This window comes from Phycodurus eques, chromosome 2, assembly GCF_024500275.1.
Source record: "Phycodurus eques isolate BA_2022a chromosome 2, UOR_Pequ_1.1, whole genome shotgun sequence".
Classification (NCBI taxonomy): domain Eukaryota; kingdom Metazoa; phylum Chordata; class Actinopteri; order Syngnathiformes; family Syngnathidae; genus Phycodurus; species Phycodurus eques.
The window spans coordinates 12,405,308-12,428,596 of record NC_084526.1 but is presented as its reverse complement, the minus strand read 5'-3'; the positions used below and the strand labels follow the sequence as shown (position 1 = coordinate 12,428,596).

General features: G+C 41.4%; 1 protein-coding gene across 4 annotated transcripts in view; it reads left to right on the top strand.

The window, feature by feature from the left end:
* Nucleotides 1–6,692: 6,692 nt before the first annotated feature.
* zdhhc7 (zinc finger DHHC-type palmitoyltransferase 7) overlaps nucleotides 6,693–23,289 on the top strand; it is a 23,257-nt gene continuing 6,660 nt past the window's right edge. The window contains exons 1-4 of one of the 4 annotated variants that reach the window (XM_061667670.1): nucleotides 6,849–7,030; nucleotides 7,617–7,692; nucleotides 8,674–8,784; nucleotides 22,690–23,040. In XM_061667670.1, the coding sequence (XP_061523654.1) occupies nucleotides 22,696–23,040 (345 nt within the window). In that variant the 5' untranslated portion in view covers nucleotides 6,849–7,030; nucleotides 7,617–7,692; nucleotides 8,674–8,784; nucleotides 22,690–22,695. The other 3 variants (XM_061667651.1, XM_061667661.1, XM_061667678.1) reach the window with 3 other exon arrangements.

Sequence of the window (23,289 nt, the reverse complement as noted above, 5' to 3'; positions counted from 1 at the left end):
AGATAGATAGATAGATAGATAGATAGATAGATAGATAGATAGATAGATAGATAGATAGATAGATAGATAGATAGATAGATAGATAGATAGATAGATAGATAGATAGATAGATAGATAGATAGATAGATAGATAGATAGATAGATAGATAGATAGATAGATAGATAGATAGATAGATAGATAGATAGATAGATAGATAGATAGATAGATAGATAGATAGATAGATAGATAGATAGATAGATAGATAGATAGATAGATAGATAGATAGATAGATAGATAGATAGATAGATAGATAGATAGATAGATAGATAGATAGATAGATAGATAGATAGATAGATAGATAGATAGATAGATAGATAGATAGATAGATAGATAGATAGATAGATAGATAGATAGATAGATAGATAGATAGATAGATAGATAGATAGATAGATAGATAGATAGATAGATAGATAGATAGATAGATAGATAGATAGATAGATAGATAGATAGATAGATAGATAGATAGATAGATAGATAGATAGATAGATAGATAGATAGATAGATAGATAGATAGATAGATAGATAGATAGATAGATAGATAGATAGATAGATAGATAGATAGATAGATAGATAGATAGATAGATAGATAGATAGATAGATAGATAGATAGATAGATAGATAGATAGATAGATAGATAGATAGATAGATAGATAGATAGATAGATAGATAGATAGATAGATAGATAGATAGATAGATAGATAGATAGATAGATAGATAGATAGATAGATAGATAGATAGATAGATAGATAGATAGATAGATAGATAGATAGATAGATAGATAGATAGATAGATAGATAGATAGATAGATAGATAGATAGATAGATAGATAGATAGATAGATAGATAGATAGATAGATAGATAGATAGATAGATAGATAGATAGATAGATAGATAGATAGATAGATAGATAGATAGATAGATAGATAGATAGATAGATAGATAGATAGATAGATAGATAGATAGATAGATAGATAGATAGATAGATAGATAGATAGATAGATAGATAGATAGATAGATAGATAGATAGATAGATAGATAGATAGATAGATAGATAGATAGATAGATAGATAGATAGATAGATAGATAGATAGATAGATAGATAGATAGATAGATAGATAGATAGATAGATAGATAGATAGATAGATAGATAGATAGATAGATAGATAGATAGATAGATAGATAGATAGATAGATAGATAGATAGATAGATAGATAGATAGATAGATAGATAGATAGATAGATAGATAGATAGATAGATAGATAGATAGATAGATAGATAGATAGATAGATAGATAGATAGATAGATAGATAGATAGATAGATAGATAGATAGATAGATAGATAGATAGATAGATAGATAGATAGATAGATAGATAGATAGATAGATAGATAGATAGATAGATAGATAGATAGATAGATAGATAGATAGATAGATAGATAGATAGATAGATAGATAGATAGATAGATAGATAGATAGATAGATAGATAGATAGATAGATAGATAGATAGATAGATAGATAGATAGATAGATAGATAGATAGATAGATAGATAGATAGATAGATAGATAGATAGATAGATAGATAGATAGATAGATAGATAGATAGATAGATAGATAGATAGATAGATAGATAGATAGATAGATAGATAGATAGATAGATAGATAGATAGATAGATAGATAGATAGATAGATAGATAGATAGATAGATAGATAGATAGATGTACAGTAATAACCTAATAAGCTGCACCAAAGAGCCTCCATTACTCCCCTTCTTCCAAAATGTGTTTCTCTTTTACTGCAACGGACATGATGCCAGGTCCAAAATCTGAAAGCAGCTTCTGTTTTGAGCACATTGACTCTTTAAAAATTCATGAAGACAACCCTCCTTTCTCTTGTTTATTTTTCAACAGACATCCCCCTCAAGTTGCACGCCTGCTGTAATCGCAATGAGGCCCGGTGTGCTACGCTTTGTTGTATAAACATGTCATTCAATTGATAACACTGCTTTGTACATTGTTCCCAAACATTTAATTGCACAACTCAGTTAAGGAAGGTCTTAACTTTTGTTCTATGCAGAATTCATACATCCATTTTCAACACTGCTTATCCCGGTAAGGCTCGCGGGGCGCTGGAGCCCATCCCAGCTGACTTCGGGCAAAAGGCGGACTACACCCTGAACTGGTCGCCATTCAGTCGCAGGGCACATATAAACACAGACAACCATTCGCACTCACATTCACACCGTCACTGAGTGGGAACTGATCCCACGCTGTCCGCTCCAAACCCAGGCGAGTGTACCACTACACCATCGGTGACCCCTCTATGCAGAATTGAATGGTGGAAAAGCTCACAATACTTTGCCAATAATACCAATTGTATCAAGATAAAGCAATTACACGATCGTTTACAGTATATAAGGGGATCCTCACCACGCAGTTTAATTCCTATGGCAGCAACGTAGCCCGAATGTGCACTATCACCTATACGCTAAATATACATTCAGTGGTGCCTTGAGGTACAATTTTACGCTCATAACTCAAAACATATGTATCTCAAATCATCCTTCTATATTGAAATAATGGAAACGCCATTAATCTGTCTGAGCCTTGCACCCCAAAAAATATTTTGGGACGTGTTTTATAATAAGAAAAATAGCATTCTATAATATGGTACTTTATAAAAACATACATTGATGACATAATTTAACAAAACAAAGATGTTTTTGCTTCAATTTAATGAACATTATGGTGTTCCTTCTGGTGTGTGTGTCTTGGGTACCTGGGGGCAGTAAAATACAGACATATGTCCGTTCTTCACAGAGGATAAAGAAGATACCTGAGTAGTTTTTAGATTATCTGTCTACATGTGCTGATTATCTGTCTACATGTGCTGCTCCGCTTGTGTTTAAATATCAGTCGCTTAAAAGGCTATTACACCATAGGAATGATATTATTCATTAGCCTGTCTATGGTATTTTGCATTGTTTATTTTCATTAATCTTAACGGACTTACCTAAAGCAAGGCTTTGTGGTTATTTAATATACACAATGTGTAATACTCTTTGTTTTATGTTTAGTTTTACAGTAAACCTCAACTGGAATAGCTTGAAGCCTCTTTTTGAAGAATTGTTCACTACCTACCAAACTGCTGCTTGTTGTGAATTGAGTTAAGTTGAATTCCCTGCCACCGGACAGCGCTTTTAACTCAATTAAAAAAAGACAAAGCAAAAAATTCAACCCATCAACAACCCGTATTTCCAAAAACCCGTACGTCGGGTCAGTCTTATCTCAAGGCACTATATGAATAATATGTCTAGGCCATTAATTTTAAAACAATCAAATGCAAAACAGTAAGTACAGCAGTAACTGACCGTGCCTCCTCTTGCCGCATGAGCCCATATTCTTACGCTGTGTGCTGAGCCCATAAATATGCCAAAATTCTGTGAATAGTTGAGTTTTTCACAAATAGCAAAAATGCAAAGCGATAAAATGCATTTAACCGAGGAACCCCTGGCTTACTATACAATATTGATGTAATTAAAGAGGGAAACCATATAGATACATGTGTTTTAGCTCAAAATCGAACTATGTGTGGCGGGACGGTGGCCGACTGGTTAGAGCGTCAGCCTCACAGTTCTGAGGACCCCGGGTTCAATCCCCGGCCCCGCCTGTGTGGAGTTTGCATGTTCTCCCCGTGCCTGAGTGGGTTTTCTCCGGGCACTCCGGTTTCCTCCCACATCCCAAAAACATGCATTAATTGGAGACTCTAAATTGCCCGTAGGCATGACTGTGAGTGTGAATGGTTGTTTGTGTGTATGTGCCCTGTGATTGGCTGGCAACCAGTTCAGGGTGTACCCCGCCTCCTGCCCGATGACAGCTGGGATAGGCTCCAGCACGCCCGCGACCCAAGTGAGGAGAAGCGGCTCAGAAAATGGATGGATGGAACTATATGTAAGTAAACCGTTCATTGATTACATTTCTTCAAATGGAAACATAAATCGAACAACAATAAAACACACTGCCTAAATATTGATGACTGGATATTTTATCATGAACATGAATTTTCACCCATCTTTTGTGCACACACTCTTTATCATTCCCCCAAATGTGTTTTTGCCCCTCACCCTCTCTGATGATGTAACGCTAGTTTATTTTTTATTATTGCAGCAACATGCACCGCGACGAGCGGAGCATGTCAGACCACTCCACTTCACTCCCCGCTTCCACTTTGTGTTCTCTTCATTACACTCCAAAAGAATGTCAACAAAAGAGTGCGCCGAAATAGCGATGCAAATGCATGGAGCCCCACGAGAGCGATTTTATTTGTTACATGAGCACTTAGAATTTATTGTTTAATCAAATGCAAGGCCTCTGATTGCGTTGAGATGTTGAATCGAAATTTGCTGCTTTTATTTTTGTGTATGTTTTGCATAGTTAATACTTGTACACAAGCCACAGCATTATGACGAACTGCACAGTCTAGGAGATCAACAACAAGAGCTGCAACAGCCTTTACAAATATACCAATGTTCATACCAGAAACAGCTCTCCGAATGATATGGTGCAGGTGTACACTACTGAAAACTACAACCACAAATTAAACATATTGTTAAATTAATACCTCTCTGACAGTGTCAGTCATAACTGAACTTTATAATTTTTGTAAAGGTAGAATATTTGATACAGCTATTGTAGTACAAAGCGAGTGTTCGGGCCACTGAAAAAACAAAACAAAACTCAGACTACGATGTTATGGGGAAAAAACACTAAATTACAAGAATTCATTGGGCATGGTGGTTTTTTGTATGTTAAATCAGAGGCACAAGATGGGGGAAGGGACAGCTGAAATATTTTACAAATCATATACACTGTCAAGTCGTAATGACTATTTTAACATATTGGACAAAAAGGGATTTCTTTTTATTATTAATATTATTATTATTGCAAACTCCCGGTTAAATTATACTTTTTGTTTTGACCCTCATACTCTTTATTACACTTGGCTGGTCACAAGTTCACATTCTTTGAAAGTGCAAATTTTTAAACCTTTTCTGTTTCGTGTGCAATTGTGCATTGTACATGTAAATGAGCAATGTAAAACTAACAATAAAGACTGATTTGAATGTTGTGCCTGTGTTTAAAAGGGTATATATCGGGGAGTATTAAATCAGTGCAGGTATGGGATGAAGGATGCTGGTAAATTAATTTATAGTGCCCTGTCATTTCTCCTTTGACTTGCCAGTCTGATGTCTGATGTTCATTCAGCCATAATGGAGAGAGAGAAAGAGAGAGAGAGAGAGAGAGAGAGAGAGAGAGAGAGAGAGGGGGGAAATGGAAAGGACTTCAGTCCCCTCATTCAGCCTTTAATCTACTTTAGAGGATTGCTGGGGTATTTCTCTCTGCCTCTCTCTAAAACTAGACAGCTGATATTGGCTCTGGAACAGAGCCGGAGTGAAGCCACGGGTCGCCACTGCACAGCAGTAGACGGGCCTGGGAGGGGGGACAAGCGGCTTTGTCTTGGCCTCATAATAATCCACTTCTGGGAAACACGTGACGGCAGAGGCTGCTGCAGGAAGGTCCTGCTGCTCCTTGCCGGGGAGGTGCAGCTGCAGGGCATCTGTCCCCATGACCATGCATGCATTGACCATCTGGGTCAGGTCAATATTGTTGCATCACTGACTGGACCAGTAGTTTGAGTAGGGTAGAGGGTGGCAAAGTGACAGAAAATGCACTCACCCCTACATTTAGGTGACGTTTAAGGGTCTAATTTTGTTATAAGCTACAAGTGTTGACACTTGGTAGCAATGCCCGGCAAGATCGGCTAAAATTGTCAAATTGATCCATTATGTCCTTGACTTGACAAACTATAACTTCCTTTATTGGTCATATTTAGAAATTGTTCTTGGTATGATGGAGTGCAGTTTAAACATCAATCAATGCTGTGTTAATGAGCTAAATATTAAATTATTTATTTCTTTTTTGCTGATTGAACTTTTCCATCCTTGATAAACACTATAGTGTGGGCAGCGGGGGGGGGGGGGGGGGTAAAGTAAAGTATGTGAATATCTGTATTTTAGTGCTGTTTGTTTTCTGTGTTGGTATGCCAAAGACAAATTTCCACCCCAGGGAGACAATCAAGAATTATTCTATTCTATTCTATTCTATTCTATTCTACTAATTCAGTCACAATAGTAGAAACATATTGGTGAATGAATACGTCCATAACAGTGCCAAAATTATCATTATTTTCTTTATAAATGCAGAATTTCTATATTTTTGTGTTGGCTTTCTTTAGTATAAAGAAGTAATATTTGGTATATATAAAACATACATTTTCCAACTCAGAGGGAAATATATAATTCTACTACAATCAAGTCATAAAGATACAAGAAAAAGGTCAAGCATTATGGAATAAAGCCAAATATTAATTTATGTCAGAGAAGAAAAGTTGTCATGTTACGAGGATACATTTGTGTTGTTGTGAGTGTAGGTTTTAATGCTATTATTATTATTACTGGACGTCGCAAATTCTTTGATTGAGCAATGGCGCTCTCTAGCGGAGACGTATTACTTGCCATTGTATCACATCCCTTAGGGTGGCACTGTTGGACCAAACATTGTTCCCCTCCCTTCGGCGTTTCACGAAGAGGAACCGAATCCCGGAAGCTCCGACAATGGTTGATGGGATGTGTCGCTACCCTCCGCGGCTCCGGTAGTCGTTCCCCTGCTGCAGTCCACCCATTGTGAAGCGTACAAAATGAATTTAGCAGACGTCCCAGAACGACTATGTTAGGAATATTAAGGTAGGTCGCCGGAAAAATGTCTGCTTTTCCCACTCTTGGCGCGCGTGCAGCCGTCGCAGAGCTAGCTAGCCAGCTCGCTAGTTAGCCTGTGAATTGTAGCCACCTGCCCGGGAGCAAATGGAATGTCAAGCTACTGTCACATAGGCGCTGGATGTTTGTTTATCATCTGGACCTTAACACGTCATTTGACAGGTAGGGAACTCGGCTAACTGTGTAGTACTGTAGCAGGTCAACACATGTCTTTATATTAATACGAGGGACAATTGTGTAGACAAGATGGTAAATGAGAAGATGGTGATTTACTCGCTTGTCGGTGATGGGAGGGGCTCCAATTTTAGTGTTGCTTTACTGTGTAGTGTTATAGATGGTAGCCTATGGTGTAATGTGGTATGGGCGTCCAAAACATTTGGACGGAAGTCAATCAGTGTCAAAAAATTGTTACAAGCACGTAGTCATCATTGGCGTGGAAAAACACTCAACCGAGTTCCTTGTCTCACCTGAACTATGTGACTGGAAGGAAATAGTATGAGTGAAGTCTGACGTTAAGTGAGCAATGAACAGTGTAGGCATACTGTAAGTCAACTTCTACATTGTTTTAAACCTGGTAGCACAGTTTAGGAGTAATTAGCACATTTGCCTCACAATCAAGGGGTCTTAGGTTAATATGTCAGCTCAGGCCCTCCTGTGTGGTGCTGGCTTTGGGTTTCGATTTAAAAAAAACATGTACGATAGGATCATTGATGACCAAATTATTTTCCTTTGGTGTGAATGTGCCCAGCGATTGACTGCTGCCCAGTCCAGGATGTACCTCGCCTCTCAGCCAAATCAGAATCAGAATCATCTTGATTTGCCAAGTATGTCCAAAAAACACACAAGGAATTTGTCTCCGGTAGTTGGTGCCGCTCTAGTACGACAACAGACAATCAATTGACAGAGAACACTTTTCAGACATAAAGACATTGACAAAAACAGTCAGTGAGCAATAATGGGTTGCTAGTTATCTGGTAATGCCGGTACATTATTATTTTTTTTGACAGTTGTGCAAAAAGATGCAGAGTCCTCTAGCACTTAGAGCAGTTCGAAAGACTAATGTTGCAATAGGGGGCGCCGAGACTTCAAGCAAGTAGTATGATAATCTGGGACAATGTTGATTGTGCAAATGTTGCAGATACTCCTCAATCAGTGTGCAAATGGACCAGATGCTACTCTGGCATGAGTGGCCAGTATTGGTCAACAACAGATATGTGAATAGTGCAGCGTGGCGAGACTACTACAGTGAGTGCACAAGTAATGTATAATTGGCCCCACAGAAATGTGACAACAAACTCAAGACAAAAAAATTGCCAGCATATTGTAATGGAATTGTAGGTTAGGTGTTTAAGAAGTTGATTGTAAGAGGGAAGAAGCTGTTGGAATGTCTGCTAGTTCTAGTTTGCATTGATTGGTAGCGCCTACCTGAGGGAAGGAGCTGGTGACCGGGATGTGGAGTGCCCGAGAGGATTTTGCACGCTCTTGTCTTAGTTCTGGCAGCGTGCAAGTCCTCAAGGGTAGGTAGGGGGGTACCGACAATCCTTTCAGCAGTTTTGATTGTCCATTGCATGTGTGTCAGAAAGAAAGGCCTTTGTTTACAATTATCTGTCATTGTGTTTAATTGAGACTATGTTTCGAAAGTACTAGTGGTATCCCTACTCCGTATCGGTACTCAAAAGTGAATAATCGTACTGGTATCGTCTGGGGAAAAAAAGTGGGATCCCCATCCTTGACCCTTATGAGGACAAGCGCTCTAGAAAATGGATGGATGAGTGTTTTAACCTGTGTGTGTGTGTATCTTGCAGGTGTCTCCTATTCCACCCTCATGCCCATCTGCACACCCATCTGAAATCACATGCTGGTCCTGAAGTCACACGTCAAACCATGTTTTTGTGAGGAAAGAACATCCTAACTAGGTAGGCGACTTCATTTTTGTCATTGCTCGTCACCATGTCGTCAGTGTAGCCGATCTTTCAAAGTTGAAGAGTAGCATTCCTTGTTTTTGGCTGTCAATGCCAACCAGGAGGAGCCTAAGTTAGACAATTATGATGACAGAATGTTTACTCAACATGAAACTCATTCATTCATTTAACAATACAGTTTATTTTGACATGGGTTGAGGAGTACTGAATATCTTAGCTGACTTGGGTGGGTGAGCGGCACATTAAACAAAACTTATCGCTGACACAGAGAGACAAACAACCATTTACACTCACATTCACTACTATCAGCCCTTTGGAGTCTTTCGTTAACCTAATACACAGTGGAGCTTTAAAGGTTGAACATAATCCAGGCCTCGAAGTTAACGTTTTAGGCCGAAGGGCAAGTGCCCTAAAACCTTTGCTTGCCCGTGGCAAATTTGAGCTTTCCCTGTTCGGTCAAATGCACGCAAATGTTTGCTATATTTCACGGTTCGGTTTTATCACGGTATTCATGGCGCTGTACGATAATTATTGCGCTATTGTGGGAAAGCTCACGGTATCGCGCGAAGGTTGACGGTACAAGTGGGGCGAAGAGGTGAAAGCAGGAGTACCGAAAAACCTCTTTTTCTTGCTCGCCAAGTCCTTCTCAATAGGCTTTAGTAGTTTCTCTGTTTCCCCACATTTTTTTTGTGAAATCATATATCTTCAAATCATATATTACCATGCACGTCAATCCCCGTCCATCCAATGTTTGCATTCGTATACAGTACCTCCAGAACGCTGTTATTACTACAGCAATAATCATGCCATGCTCACAATAACAAAACTGTCAATTGAGAAATTGTCTATTCACTAATTTAACATAATGTATCATATGTTTTTTCAGTTATATCATTAGAAAATGCTGCCATTCTAACTTACATTAAACATTTTTGCCTGCTAACAGTGATTTATTTTTGCGAGAGTCCAAAAATTACAGGAAAAGTCAGCAAGGCAAGAACACTCTTAAAGGCAACGCAGGTTTGGAAACAGCCAAGTAACAATAAATGAAATAATCATGGGACTCCTACATAGTTTATTTTCCTCTGCTTAGTGATATTGTAAAATGCTTTTTTTTTTTTTTTTTTTTTCCTGAGCAGCCTCTGTCATATGTTTTTGAAATGTAGATATTCCATTTGAAGAGAGGGAAGTATATAAGATGATTCATTTTTGCAGTGATATGGAGTGGACCTATTTTATTATTAAATTTTTGGGACGAATGGAATGTAATTAGCAAGGTATACGTTTTAACAAGAGTTAGAATCATTATTCCCTCTCCGTGTGATGTTCGTTTACCCATGATGTTTGACTTACTAGTACACCACTAAAGAGTGATACTGTTACAATATGCTAAAACAATTCAGCGGAGGGGGGTGGCGTTGGCGGTGGCACGCGGAGATCCGACTCACGGGGCTTCCGGGGTGCGGAGGGTCCGAGAGGATTTTGCACGCCCTTGTCTTAGTTCTGGCAGCATGCAAGTCCTCAATGGTGGGTAGGGGGGTACAGACAATCCTTTCAGCAGTTTTGATTGTCCGTTGCAGTCGGAGTTTGTCCTTTTTTGTAGCAGCACCAAACCAGACTGTGATGGAAGAACACAGGACTGATTCGATGACCGCTGTGTAGAACTGTCTCAGCAGCTCCGCTGGCAGGCCGTGCTTTCTCAGAAGCCACAGGAAGTACATCCTCTGCTGGGCCTTTTTGAGGACGGAGTTGATGTTGGTCGCCCACTTCAGGTCCTGAGAGATTGTAATTCCCAGGAACTTGAAGGTCTCGACGGTTGACACAAGGCAGCTGGACAACGTGAGGGGCAGCTGTGGCGAAGGATGCCTCCTGAAGTCCACGATCATCTCTACAGTCTTGAGCGTGTTCAGCTCCAGGTTGTGTCGGCCGCACCACAGCTCCAGCCGCTCCGCTTCCTGTCGATATGCAGACTCGTCACCGTCCTTGATGAGGCCGATGACGGTGTCATCTGCAAACTCCAGGAGTTTGACAGTCGGGTTCGCTGAGGTGCAGTCGTTCGTGTAGAGAGAGAAGAGCAGCGGAGAGAGGACACAACCTTGGGGCGCCCCAGTGTTGATGCTGCGTGTGGATGAGGTGGCCTCCCCCAGCCTGACCTGCTGTGTCCTGCCCGTCAGAAAGCTGTAAATCCACTGGCAGATGGCAGGTGAGACGCTGAGCTGGAGAAGCTTGGTTGAAAGGGGTTCAGGGATGATGGTGTTGAACGCTGAGCTGAAGTCCACGAACAGGATCCTCGCGTAGGTCCCTGCACGGTCGAGGTGTTCGAGGATGAAGTGCAGTCCCATGTTGACTGCATCATCCGCAGACCTGTTCGCTTGGTAGGCAAACTGCAGGGGGTCCAGCAGGGGACCTGTGACACTCTTGAGGTGGTCCAGCACGAGACGTTCAAAGGACTTCATGACCACAGATGTCAAAGCGACAGGCCTGTAGTCATTCAGACCAGAGATTGCAGGTTTCTTGGGGACTGGAATGATGGTGGAGCGTTTGAAACAGGATGGAACTTCGCACATTTCCAAAGATCTGTTGAAGATCTGAGTGAAGACTGGAGCGAGCTGGTCCGCACAGACTTTGAGGCAGGATGGGGACACATGGTCCGGTCCTGCCACTTTGTTAATCTTCTGTTGTTCGAAGATGCGTCTCACATCCTGTTCATGGATGGTTAACGCAGAAGTCAGAGGTGTGGTTGTGGTCGCGGGTGCGGCCGGGTGGGTGTGTGGTGTGAAACTGTCCTTTTCAAATCTGCAGTAGAAGGTATTCAAGTCGTTGGATAGTGTGCTATTGTTCTCAGCTTGGGGGGGATCGTCGCTTGTAATTTGTCAGCGATTGGAATGCATGCCAGACTGATTTAGAGTCGTTTGCGCTAAACTGTTTTTCCAACTTTGCTGCATAGATCCTCTTTGCAATGTTAATTTCTTTAGTAAGCTGGTTTCTAGCTCGATTATACAGGGCCCTGTCCCCGCTCTGATGTGCATTCTCCTTGGCTTGGCGAAGCTGCTTAAGTTTAGCAGTGAACCACGGCTTGTTGTTGTTGAATGTGCGAAATGATTTTGTTGGTACACAAACCTCTTCACAGAAACTGATATAGGATGTGACAGTGTCCGTATATTCATCCAGGCTGCTAGCTGAATTTTCAAAGACACTCCAGTCTGTGCAGTCTAAACAGCTTTGAAGTTCCATCTTGGCTTCATTGGTCCACTTTTTGATTGTTTTCACTGTAGGCTTCGCACATTTAAGTTCTTGCCTGCACGTCGGTATTAAGTGAATTAAGCAGTGATCAGACGAGCCCAGGGCTGCACGAGGTATAGCACGGTATGCGTTTTTTACCGTAGTGTAGCAGTGGTCTAAAGTATTATTTTCCCTGGTAGGACAGTCGATGTGCTGCTTGTATTTAGGGAGTTCGTGGTTGAGTTTAGCTTTGTTAAAGTCCCCGAGAATAATGAGGGGTGAGTCCGGGTGTTTTTTTTCAATTTCGTTGACTTGTTCGGCGAGCGTTAGCAATGCGGCGTTCGTGTTAGCTTGAGGTGTAATATAGACTCCAGCCAGTATAAACGATGCAAACTCACGTGGCAAGTAGAATGGTTTACAGTTCAAAAACAGCGACTCCAAATGCGGGCTGCAGTGTGTGCTGAGCACCGTGACGTCCGTACACCATTTTTCGTTGATATGGGGGCATATCCCGCCGCCCTTTGGTTTCCCCGATGATTCCATGTCGCGGTCTGCTCGATGAATGTTGAAGCCGGGAAGCATGACGGCGCCATCGGGTACAGCGTCGCAAAGCCACGTCTCCGTGAAGCACATGGCCGCGGAACGTCTGAAGTCTTTACGGGTCTTTAACAGAAGATGGAGCTCGACCATTTTGTTGGGTAGGGAGCGTACATTCGCGGGGTGGATCGACGGAAACGCCAATCTGCGTCCTCTCTTGCGGAGTTTCACCTGAATGCCGGCTCGCTTCCCTCTGTGGCGCCGCTTCTGTCTCCATGCGCCAAAAACCGCGGACGCCGCTCCGGTGAGTAACTCGGGGAAAAAACTGAGCAGATATTCGAAAGTTGGTGACAGAAAGTCAATCAATTTAATAATGGAAGTTGAAATAATCTGTTGCAGAGTCAAACTATTTCCATCATAAAACTTTTATCATCTGTAAAGGCAGAAGTAACAGTTCATCCATTTTAACTGCCAATCAAGTGCAAAAGAAGATAACCACTGTGTCATAAAGCTGTGTAACTATAATGACTGAATAAAAACACTAAATTGTGAGCACACCATAATGTGTGCTTGGGAGGTGTGTTTCTTTTAAAAATGTTTTTTTAAGTCTGCCATGCTCAGCTGATTGCTCATGCAGAATGGAGAATCTGTATACATTTTATTTTTTTATGCAACGGGAGTTTTATATACTGCCTCTGTGGCTATTTGTATTATGATGGTGTAGCGTATATTGGTTTTGGATCAAACTTAGTTTATTTAAGAGATACATTTGTCCAAGGTGAACGCCTTCGTTCACTTCCGGGTTAGTTTGATTTACGTTTTAACGTCACAATCAAAGTATCTGTCTCGTAAAAGGGCACCACGTCTCTTTTTATATGTGTACAATTTAGGAAAAGTGACAAAAAACCTCACAATTCATCTCACAATCTGAACATTGCTACATTTAGGAAATAAGAGTTCTCAATTACAGAGACTTCATTATTAAACTCACAACACACACAAAACACAACAAGGCGTGGAATTTTTTAGAATATTTAATTAAATCAATGAGGCATCTATAGGGAAACACACGGGGTCTAACTACAAAAAGGAAAGACGACTAATGGTGAAAAAAAAAAAAAAAAATAGGCGTACGAAAAGGAAGTGTATTGCTCAGCTAAAAATTAAAATGTGAGCGTTTAATACGTTGAGTCAGAACGAGGTAAAGCAAAGTTGGGATTTGTGTAAAGCTAGTATTTTCCCCAAAATTATTAGCCACTAATCTTGTCCAACCGATTGTTGTGTTACTCAATGTGTTACTCTGACACGCTTCCAGAACTAAGAGAAGAGTGTGCACACATCCCGGTCACCGGCTCTTCCAGCTCCTTCCCTCAGGCAGGCACTACCGATCAATGCAAACTAGAACTAGCAGACATTCCAACAGCTTCTTTCCTCTTGAAATCAACTTCTTAAACACCTAACCTACAATTCCATTACAACATGCTGCCAATTTTTTGACTTGAGTTTGTTGTCACATTTCTGTGGGGCCAATTATACTCGTGCACTCACTGCAGTAGTCTCGCCACGCTGCACTATTTGCATATCTGTTGTTGACCAATATTTGCACTATTTGCATATCTGTTGTTGACCAATACTGGCCACTCATGCCAGAGTAGCATCTGCTCCATTTGCACACTGATTGAGGAGTATCTGCAACATTTGCACAATCAACATTGTCCCAGATTATTGCACTACTCGCTTGAAGTCTCTGCGCCCTTTGCACAATGGTCATTGCACCGGACTATTGCAATATTAGTCTTCGAACTGCTCTAAGTGCAAGAGGACTACATCTTTTTGCACACACACAAAAAACAAATGTACCGGCATTACCAGATAACTAGCAACCCTTTATTGCTCAGTGACTGTTTTTTTGTCAATGTCTTTTTGTCTCAAAAGTGTTCTTTGTCAATTGACTGTCTGTTGTCGTACTAGAGCAGCTCCAACTACCGGAGACAAATTCCTTGTGTGTTTTTTGGACATACTTGGCAAATAAAGATGATTCTGATTACTCATGACCGTAGATCAGGTGGTCTTTGGGTAGGGTCTTTCTCCGCGCATCTCAGGAGAAAAACGAAGCAGATTTGGTTGAAGAAGAAGATGCACAAACATAAAACAATAAGAGGTGCCAAAAGAACGGTCGTAACTTTCCTGCCGATTTAACTTTTGGCGGACCTGTTCTTGCTTTCAACTGCGTGTGTGACCGGTACGGAATCCCGGTAGTTGCTGACTGAGGATCACGGCTGGGGAAAAAAAAAAATCGACGCCGCTTCTTCGATCGAAAATGCCGCCGTCGGGTTCCAGCGGTCACTCGCGCACGTGGTGGCACCGGAGGAAAAGGAAGGGGGAGAGAGTTGGCCGAAGCCACCCCGCAGCTGGCGATGTGTTAGCCAGGAAGAACAACAGAGAAGCAGGACACGAGAGAGAAGAGGCAGGAGTCAAAGGTTAAATACCCAGGAGGTGTGTCTAAGAGACGGGGGGAAACTGGAGAAGACCACGCCCATCGACTTGAATTCCGGTCTCCAATTTAGCCATATAAATTGTGTAAAAATCATATATTAATATAAAATAATCCCAACTCTGTACTCCTCCTCATACATCAAACATATAGAACGTTCGTTTAAATTCTAGTCTTGGCAAATCAACTGCTTGTGTTTCAATTCAACATTTCATACTGTTTTGCCTTCAAATCAAGACGAACAGCTCTCTAAGTCCTGCAGCTGGACCTGTAAAGATGACACAATGATACCGACATCAAGGCATACATTTGGAATATTTCTGCAGTTTGCGAAATATCAAAACATACATTTATCTTCAGTAAAAGAAACTTCGAATGAAGAGTCCACACATTCCAGTAACTCTCAAACGCCAGCAGGTGTCGTCTGTGTTCCAGCAATGTTCCCAGTGGTTGAGAGACTCCAACCTTTTGGTCACTCTGTCACTTAAAAAGATGGAAATTAGTCTTTGATGACTGGAATTCAGATTTGGAGGGGAACTGTTAATTAGTTAATAATGTTATATATAATAAGATTCTGGTGAGATACGCCAGACTTCCTTGGCTGGCCATCTTGCACAGCAGGGCCGCAGGGAGGAATGCAGAGTCCATCAGTTGTGGGGGGGTTGCTATGACAACCGGGTCAGAGTTACTACAAAGGATAGTTATTGAAAATTGAAGTCGATTTGAATGAGTTTTGAGAGGGGAGAGACAGAGAGAAAAGAGACAATAGAGAGAAAAATAAGCATGAGTAGACGGAACACTAGTCTCTTCACATTAAGGCAAAAAAACAGACACTGCTGTAGAGCTGCAACTACCATATTTTCACGACCATAAGGCGCACTGTATTAAAAGGCGCAGTCTCAGTTACGGGGTCTAGTTCTGTATTTAACACATACATAAGGCACACCGTATTATTGGGCGCAGGCATGATCAAACAAACGCTAGCTTAAAACATGAGGTAGCATGCATGCACGCTAAAACAATGTTTTTAAAAAGGCAGCGGGAGCAAAACTGAGTTTGGTTGTACTTTATTGAAGTGTTTAACAATGTACTCACGTTATTTTTTTGGTCAATCGTCATCCACAAATCGATCAAAGTCCTCATCTTCTGTATCCGAAATGAACACGTGGGCAAGTTCTCAATCAAACACGCCAGGTTCGAGACAGTCTCGTTGCCGTGCGAAAGCTCGAACAACAGTGCAAGCAGACACGATAGCCAAAGCATCCACAATCCATTCACAAATTGTGGCGTAACTCGCCTGGCGCTGCCTCCTAGTCTTAGTAAAGCTGTGTTCGCCATCTGTCATCCATGGCTCCCACGCCACTCACTTGACTTTGAAAGTCCTGTTTACACGGATGTCCAGCGGTTCGTCAAGCCTCCCAGAATGATGGCAAGCCCCTAGTTATTGCACTCAGTTGAATGGTGACTGTATAGACGCTTCTCCCGGGTGTTCTTTGCTCATTAATCCATTGCTTGAGTTGGTCTTCCAACTCAGGCCACCTCACCTTGTTTCCGCATTTTTTTTTCTTTTTCTTTTTTCGCGGAAACGCAGCTTTGTCTTCTTGACTTGGCAAAGCTCGTTTTCCTGCTTCCTCCACTTGCGAACCATGGATTCGTTGATCTTGATCCTCCACGTAACTGATAGCTTGCAGTTTAAACTGTGCTTTGTAAGCATGTCTCGTCGTAGGTGACATTTTCGCGGGTCCTTAGCCAAACCGATGTTGTTTTGCACAATGCACACCCTGGAAATACTCCCAGACAGTCAAGCGGTTAAAAAAAAAAGGAAAAACACCCCGCCGCTATATACCTACTGGGGGCGTGGCTTTAGGGTCCTACTTCACGCACCCTTCCCCTGTCCTCAGCCATGTCCGCTTTTCCTCTGTGTAAGCAGGAAATAATTAAAAAAAAAAAAAAAAAAAAAAAAAAAAAATACAAAAACAAATTTAAAAAAGTCAAGCGGGGCGCTCATCACACAACAACATTTATAGATGTTGGAACTCTGTGCACACATAAGGTGCGCTGCATTATAAGGCGCCCCGTCCATTTTGGAGAAAATTTAAGACTTTTAAGTGCGCCTTAGGTTCGTGAAAATACGGTAATAAAAATTTGATTATAAAAAAATGGTCTAAGCAAACTCTTTCCTTAAAAACTTCGCAAGGAAGTAAAGTGCAGTGTGTACCACAACAGCACGTCTGCAGTAGCCTACCATCGGTAGTTAGTATTGTAATGTCTCCATAAGTGGTCCTGGATAGACACAGCCCCCGAAATCGTAGGAAAACAAACATGTAATAATAAGCACATTCCTACTTGAGCTCCCGATGGTTACACTGATGCCCAGACAGTAAACAGTATGCAGGCCAATTAACAACCAACCAACTCTGGACTCTCATTTGCTGACACCCACGTCACTCACAGGGCCACGCCCCGCCTTTAATAGCCATACACACTCAAAGTCACAGATACTGCAGTAGAACGTGAGGATGGTGACCCCAAATGGACAAAATACTTGCACCTCACGTTATTGGTTTAAAAATTGCAAAATCTAGTTTTATCCAATAAATCGAATAGGTTCCATTTCTTTATTCTATGGTCTCTATCGTCGCAGTTTTCCTCTTTGTCATCACAAGAAAAAGCTAAACATTCATGACCCTGTCTGTCATTCTCGTCAGCCTGTTGTTTGTGTGTGTGTGTGTGTGTGTGTGTGTGTGTCTGTTATTGACAAGGAAAAGGCAGACCTGATACCTGAAGGCTCACAAGATGACGTCATGTAAAATGACGTTTCACTGCAAACCTTGAAGTGTTTGTGCTACTTTAGACGCATTTGGTCTGTTTCCAGTTATTGCTCTGTGTGGGTTGAGTGTTATAAGGTGCCCTCTTGACTGGGAATAGTGGACGACAGCTGGAGGAGCAGCTGCTGTTGCTTTTTAATGGCACCCGCCCCCCCATCCCTCTTATTGACCACAGAAAGGATCAATACTCCATGAAGTAGTGTATCCTCTCCTTAACACTGCTACTTTGTCTTGTTCAACAATAAAACATGGTGCTTCAACACCTGAGATATATATTCAACATATTCCTGTTTTAAAGTCGTTTGGTCCAATATATTATAGCCAGAGGTGGGTAGAGTAGCCAAATATTGTACTCAAGTAAGAGTACTGTTACTTTTGAATATGAGTCACGTAAAAGTAAAAAGTAGTTATCCAAATATTTATTTGAGTAGGAAAGTACTCAATGAAAAAACTACTCAAGTAAAGACTAACTTGAGTAACTTATGATTTTTTTTTTTTTTTTTAAAGCAGAGCATGAACATAAAATAAAATTAACAAACATTAACAAACGTGAGTCGACACACACCTGCCACCATTTAAAATTGTAACTGCCCAAAAACCAACAACACATACATTGGGCCCTACAGAAACATTATTTGCTTTATTCGCTGAAATTACTTCATGAAGAAGCTGTGTACTTTGCAGGGTGGAAAAGCGTCAGGGGCATGTATACAGTATAAGACACACTACACAGCGTCCCACTTCATCCTGCCCTGCAGGATTTACCGGGGTTCATAAATTCACAAGTTGTCTTCCTTAAAATAACTTTGTAATAGAAGCAAAAACAGGAAGTAGAAAATGTAAAAAATAAAACATTGCTTAACAAGGTTTAAAAGTGGCAGCAGTCATCCACGACTACTTGCGATTATACTTAACTGTCATGTGTGACAACTAAAGAACAAAAGCACCGATTTCACTGTCACTTTAAAATTACTTTGCAGTTTTAAAAAAAAAAAAAAAAAAAACTTTTTTGTCATACAGTCCTGCTCACCATTGTTGGCACCCCTTCATTTTCTTCATAACCTGTATCATATCTTCAGAAATGGAAATGTACCAAACTTATATCATCAGGATATTTTAATTGGCAGTCCAAACTATCCATCCATCCATCCATTTTCTGAGCCGCTTCTCCTCACTAGGGTCGCGGGCATGCTGGAGCCTATCCCAGCTGTCATCGGGCAGGAGGCGGGGTACATCCTGAACTGGTTGCCAGCCAATCGCAGGGCACATAGAAACAAACAACCATTCGCACTCACAGTCATCCCTATGGGCAATTTAGAGTCTCCAATTAATGCATGTTTTTGGGATGTGGGAGGAAACCGGAGTGCCCGGAGAAAACCCACGCAAGCACGGGGAGAACATGTAAACTCCACACAGGCGGAACCCGGGTCCTCAGAACTGTGAGGCTGACGCTCTAACCAGTCGGCCACCGTGCCGCCCAGTCCAAACTAATTTAGCAATTTTTTTTCTTTCTTCAACTTAGATACTGTAATTTCAAAGAAAAAACAGAAAACAGTAATGTGCAGCAATATTGGCACCAGTCCTCAATATCTGGTTGCACATCCTTTGGCAGCGATGACAGCCTCCAAATGTTTCTTGTATCCATCGATAACCTTTTTGCACTTCTCAGGTGGTGTTTTCTCCCACTCTACCGTTAAAATTTTTTCAAGCTCTTGAACATTTGCAGGGTTCTTTTCCCCAATGGCAGATTTCAGCTCCCCCCCAAAGATTTTCAGTTGGATTCAGATCAGAACTCATTGCTGGCCATTTTTTCCTTTTCAACCACTCATGTGGTTTTGGATGTGTGCTTTGGGTCTTTGTATTTCTGGAGGACCAATTATCTTTGCCTTAAACCAAGATTTATTACACTGGGTAAGACATTTCTCTCTAAAATCTCTTGATAATTTTCTGATTTCATGAATCATGGGCGTTTTACGGAAGGAAGCTGTGTTGTGATATTGATATAAGGTGTAAGCAAAGAAGGGCTTAAAAGCAGTCCACTATAGCTGTAACCTAATAAACCTTGTGAGAAATTGGGAAAAGAAAGATGAATGGATTTTGCTTGTCTGCAGGTCAAATACTAAATTGTTCAGAACAAGCTTCAGGTTTGCTCTGCAGATGTTGTCTTTGCCTCATTGCCTTTGTCTCGGTGAGTCTCTGTGAGTACTGTGAGACAAGAGACAGTAACAAGGATCATTAGTGCCTCATGCACTTCTGCTGCAGGATCACTTTCCAAGAGGGACATTGATTATCTGAAGCTGCCAACATTGTTTGTGGAGTTGGACCTGAATGTTCTGCTACAACCTTGACATTATTTAGATGTAGAAGAGATCTTTGGTGTCTATCCCCTGTATAAACGTTCACAAACCCCTGGGGGGCTTTGCAGAATCAGCTATAAGATTGTGATGGATGAACCTTACAGGCGGTGGCATCATTTGGTCATTTATCCACATTTTAACAAGACGTCTGGCTGAGCCCACTCTTGAGTGATGACTCCCCATAAGCGTGTTGAAGAGTATTTGTCATCAATCATTGCATGTGAGGACAACAACCTAAACAAAAGAGACTTTCTGGCCATTTGTTTGAATTTGAAATTCATGACAGTCGGTGCAACTAGTGAAGTCCCTCTGCTCCCACCCACTCACTTTCCCTCACACTTTATTACAAGGTAACCGAACAAACAGGACATGACAAGCACATCATAGTGTGTGATTTGGAGGTAATTGTGGTGTTTTAGTACTGCTGTTGAAAGTATCTAGTCAGAGAAAATTGGATGTTAGAAGATGATTGTCGTGTTAATGGATACATTTTTAAATGAACGAACAAAAGTCACAAAGTAGGGGTCAATTAGTCGCTTTTAATTTGAGTATTTGTCAGAACGTGTTTTTTTTATTAATTAATTTTGTTATCCATTGCACACATGCACTGCTTACACTAAAAACATGGCTTTAAACGTTTTGGCATTAGTTTACAAGTGTACAGTAAGTGTTGCAAAAGTAGTGATTTGTCACTCTATTAAATTACTTTTGCGACTCACATTGTTACCCTAAGGCTAGAAAGGAGCCCAGTGCAAAGCAAGTACAACTGGGCACGGCGTGACAGGAACAGCCTAATAGAGACTGTAGAGATGTCAGTCATTTGCATTAACATACATGGGCACGTGTGGCGCGTCTGACACACCAGCCTTGCTGTCTGAACAACCAGTAGGCAAGTGCCGACTTTATTATTTGGCTGGATTTTCCCCCCCGATTTAGCTACAAATTTTAATGAGAATCAATTGAACAGATCCTGAGACAAAACTAGGGTAATTAAATAACGTGCACGTTCACATTAGTGAGGGCCGTCGCTCGACATGTTGAAAATGTTAGACTGGAAATAAAATGCATGTCAGAAAAGTTCCAGAGCTAGGGTCACAAAATAAATATTTCCAATCCCCACTAAAAGTTTTTCCCTTCAAAGTAATCCCTCTGGAGTCTAACGCACTTTTGCAACCTTCTCTGCCACACCTTCATGCACTCCTTGGGGGTTGGCCGAAGCCGATCCCTAGCTAGAGAGATGTTAGCCAGGAAGAGCCAAGAGGCAGATAAGACGGAAGTTAAGGGTTAAATACCCAGGGGGTGTGTCTAAGTGACATGAAGTGGAGAAGACCACAACCATCAGTTTGAATTTAGTTTAAAATTTTGACCCATAAAATGGGTTTAAAAATCGTATATTAATCTAAAACACTCACAACTTTGTACTCTTACTCATAGATCAAGCATATAGAATCATATAGAAGCATATAGGCAAATCAACTAATTGTTCAATACAACATCATTTCGTACTGTTTGGCTTCAAATCAAGAGGAACAGTTCTCAAAGTCTCACAGCTGCACCTGTAGGACTGACACAATAATGACACAGACATCAAGGCATACATTTAGAATATTCCTGGTGGTTTGTTTTGTTACAAACGTAGGAGTTCGATGTCCACAGGCAGTGTCTCCAACCACCACTGGGGGGTGATCGTGTTCCAGCAGTCATCAATCACTTCCTTCCCCTCCCTCACCCATGCTGTGCCAGTTATTGAGGAGACTTTTATGGCTCCAGATGATGCAAACCAGGTTTTGTGTCTTTTGTGGAAGCAAACTGGCTGGTTGAGGTTCAGGAGGCAGGAATGCAACAGTTTCAATTCTTGAGGACTAATGACAACCGGGACATCGGGCGTCGTCACTACATTGCTATATTAACTTTACCTTGGAGAGTGATGGGTGGCGCTTATAAATATAATATGTTGGAAGTATTTCCTCTTCGAGCAGCCACTTTTCATAAGCATATTTTGCATGTCCTTCCTCCACCAAGCCGCGGTACCTTAAAAATTCCCCAAAGAGTTGACCATTTCGACAAGGGGAAAATTCGTAGAGCTCACTGACTGTTTGCACTATCAACGGGAGGAAGAGAGGCCATGTCACTTTTCCTGCAATGATGACGACCTCCCACCCCCAAAAAAATAGATAAAAAGAAAACAACGCATACCGTTAATGGTAAAAGTTTTAGCAGTTTAAAAACCATAACTTTTTGAAAACTTGACTTTTTAAAACTGGAGTATTCAGTACCTTCAAACTGGTAACATGCCCATGCCTACTTGTTAGCCCAATAACACTTTTGTTTGGTGTGACACCAGCTTCCCCACTACAATACAGTTAGAGGCTACACAGTGGCAGTTCTACAATTCTGCATTTCCAGGTTTATGTCTGTTGTTACACTAACCATATTAGTGTGATGCAATGTGTTACCTTAGGGCAGGATGCACTCTTCAAACCACCGACTGCGAGATATGGAGCAGCACCACCCTCTGCTATCAGCGGGTGGCGACGTCGAGTCAGGCAGCCTGGCAGCCGGTGTGATGGTCGGTGGAGCCCACGCGGACCACACGATCGGGAACCGCACGCTCTGGTTTATCCAGGACAGCTGCGGTATGGTGTGCGCCAGCATGACCTGGTTCCTGGTGCTGTATGCCGAGTTTGTCGTCAACTTTGTCATGCTGCTGCCCGCCAAGAACTTCTGGTATTCTCTGCTGAACGCCGCCACTTTCAACGCCCTCGCCATGCTCGCTCTGGCTTCACATCTGCGCACCATGTTGTCAGATCCAGTAAGTAAGCAGTGTCTAAAAGTGACCACAGACACAACAATGATCCAATTCCTTAGTTTCTCCGTAAAAAGTTCAGGCGGCTAAATTCTGGAACTTTTGGCTCTGAAGCATAGAGATGGGTACCCAGCTCCGGTATTAAACTGGCCCCAGGGCTAAATTTTTCAAGACTGGATTATCAATAAGCTCCACCCTTCATGGTTCTGTTAACGGAATTGGAGAAATTACTCATTTATTTTTAATATATTTAGG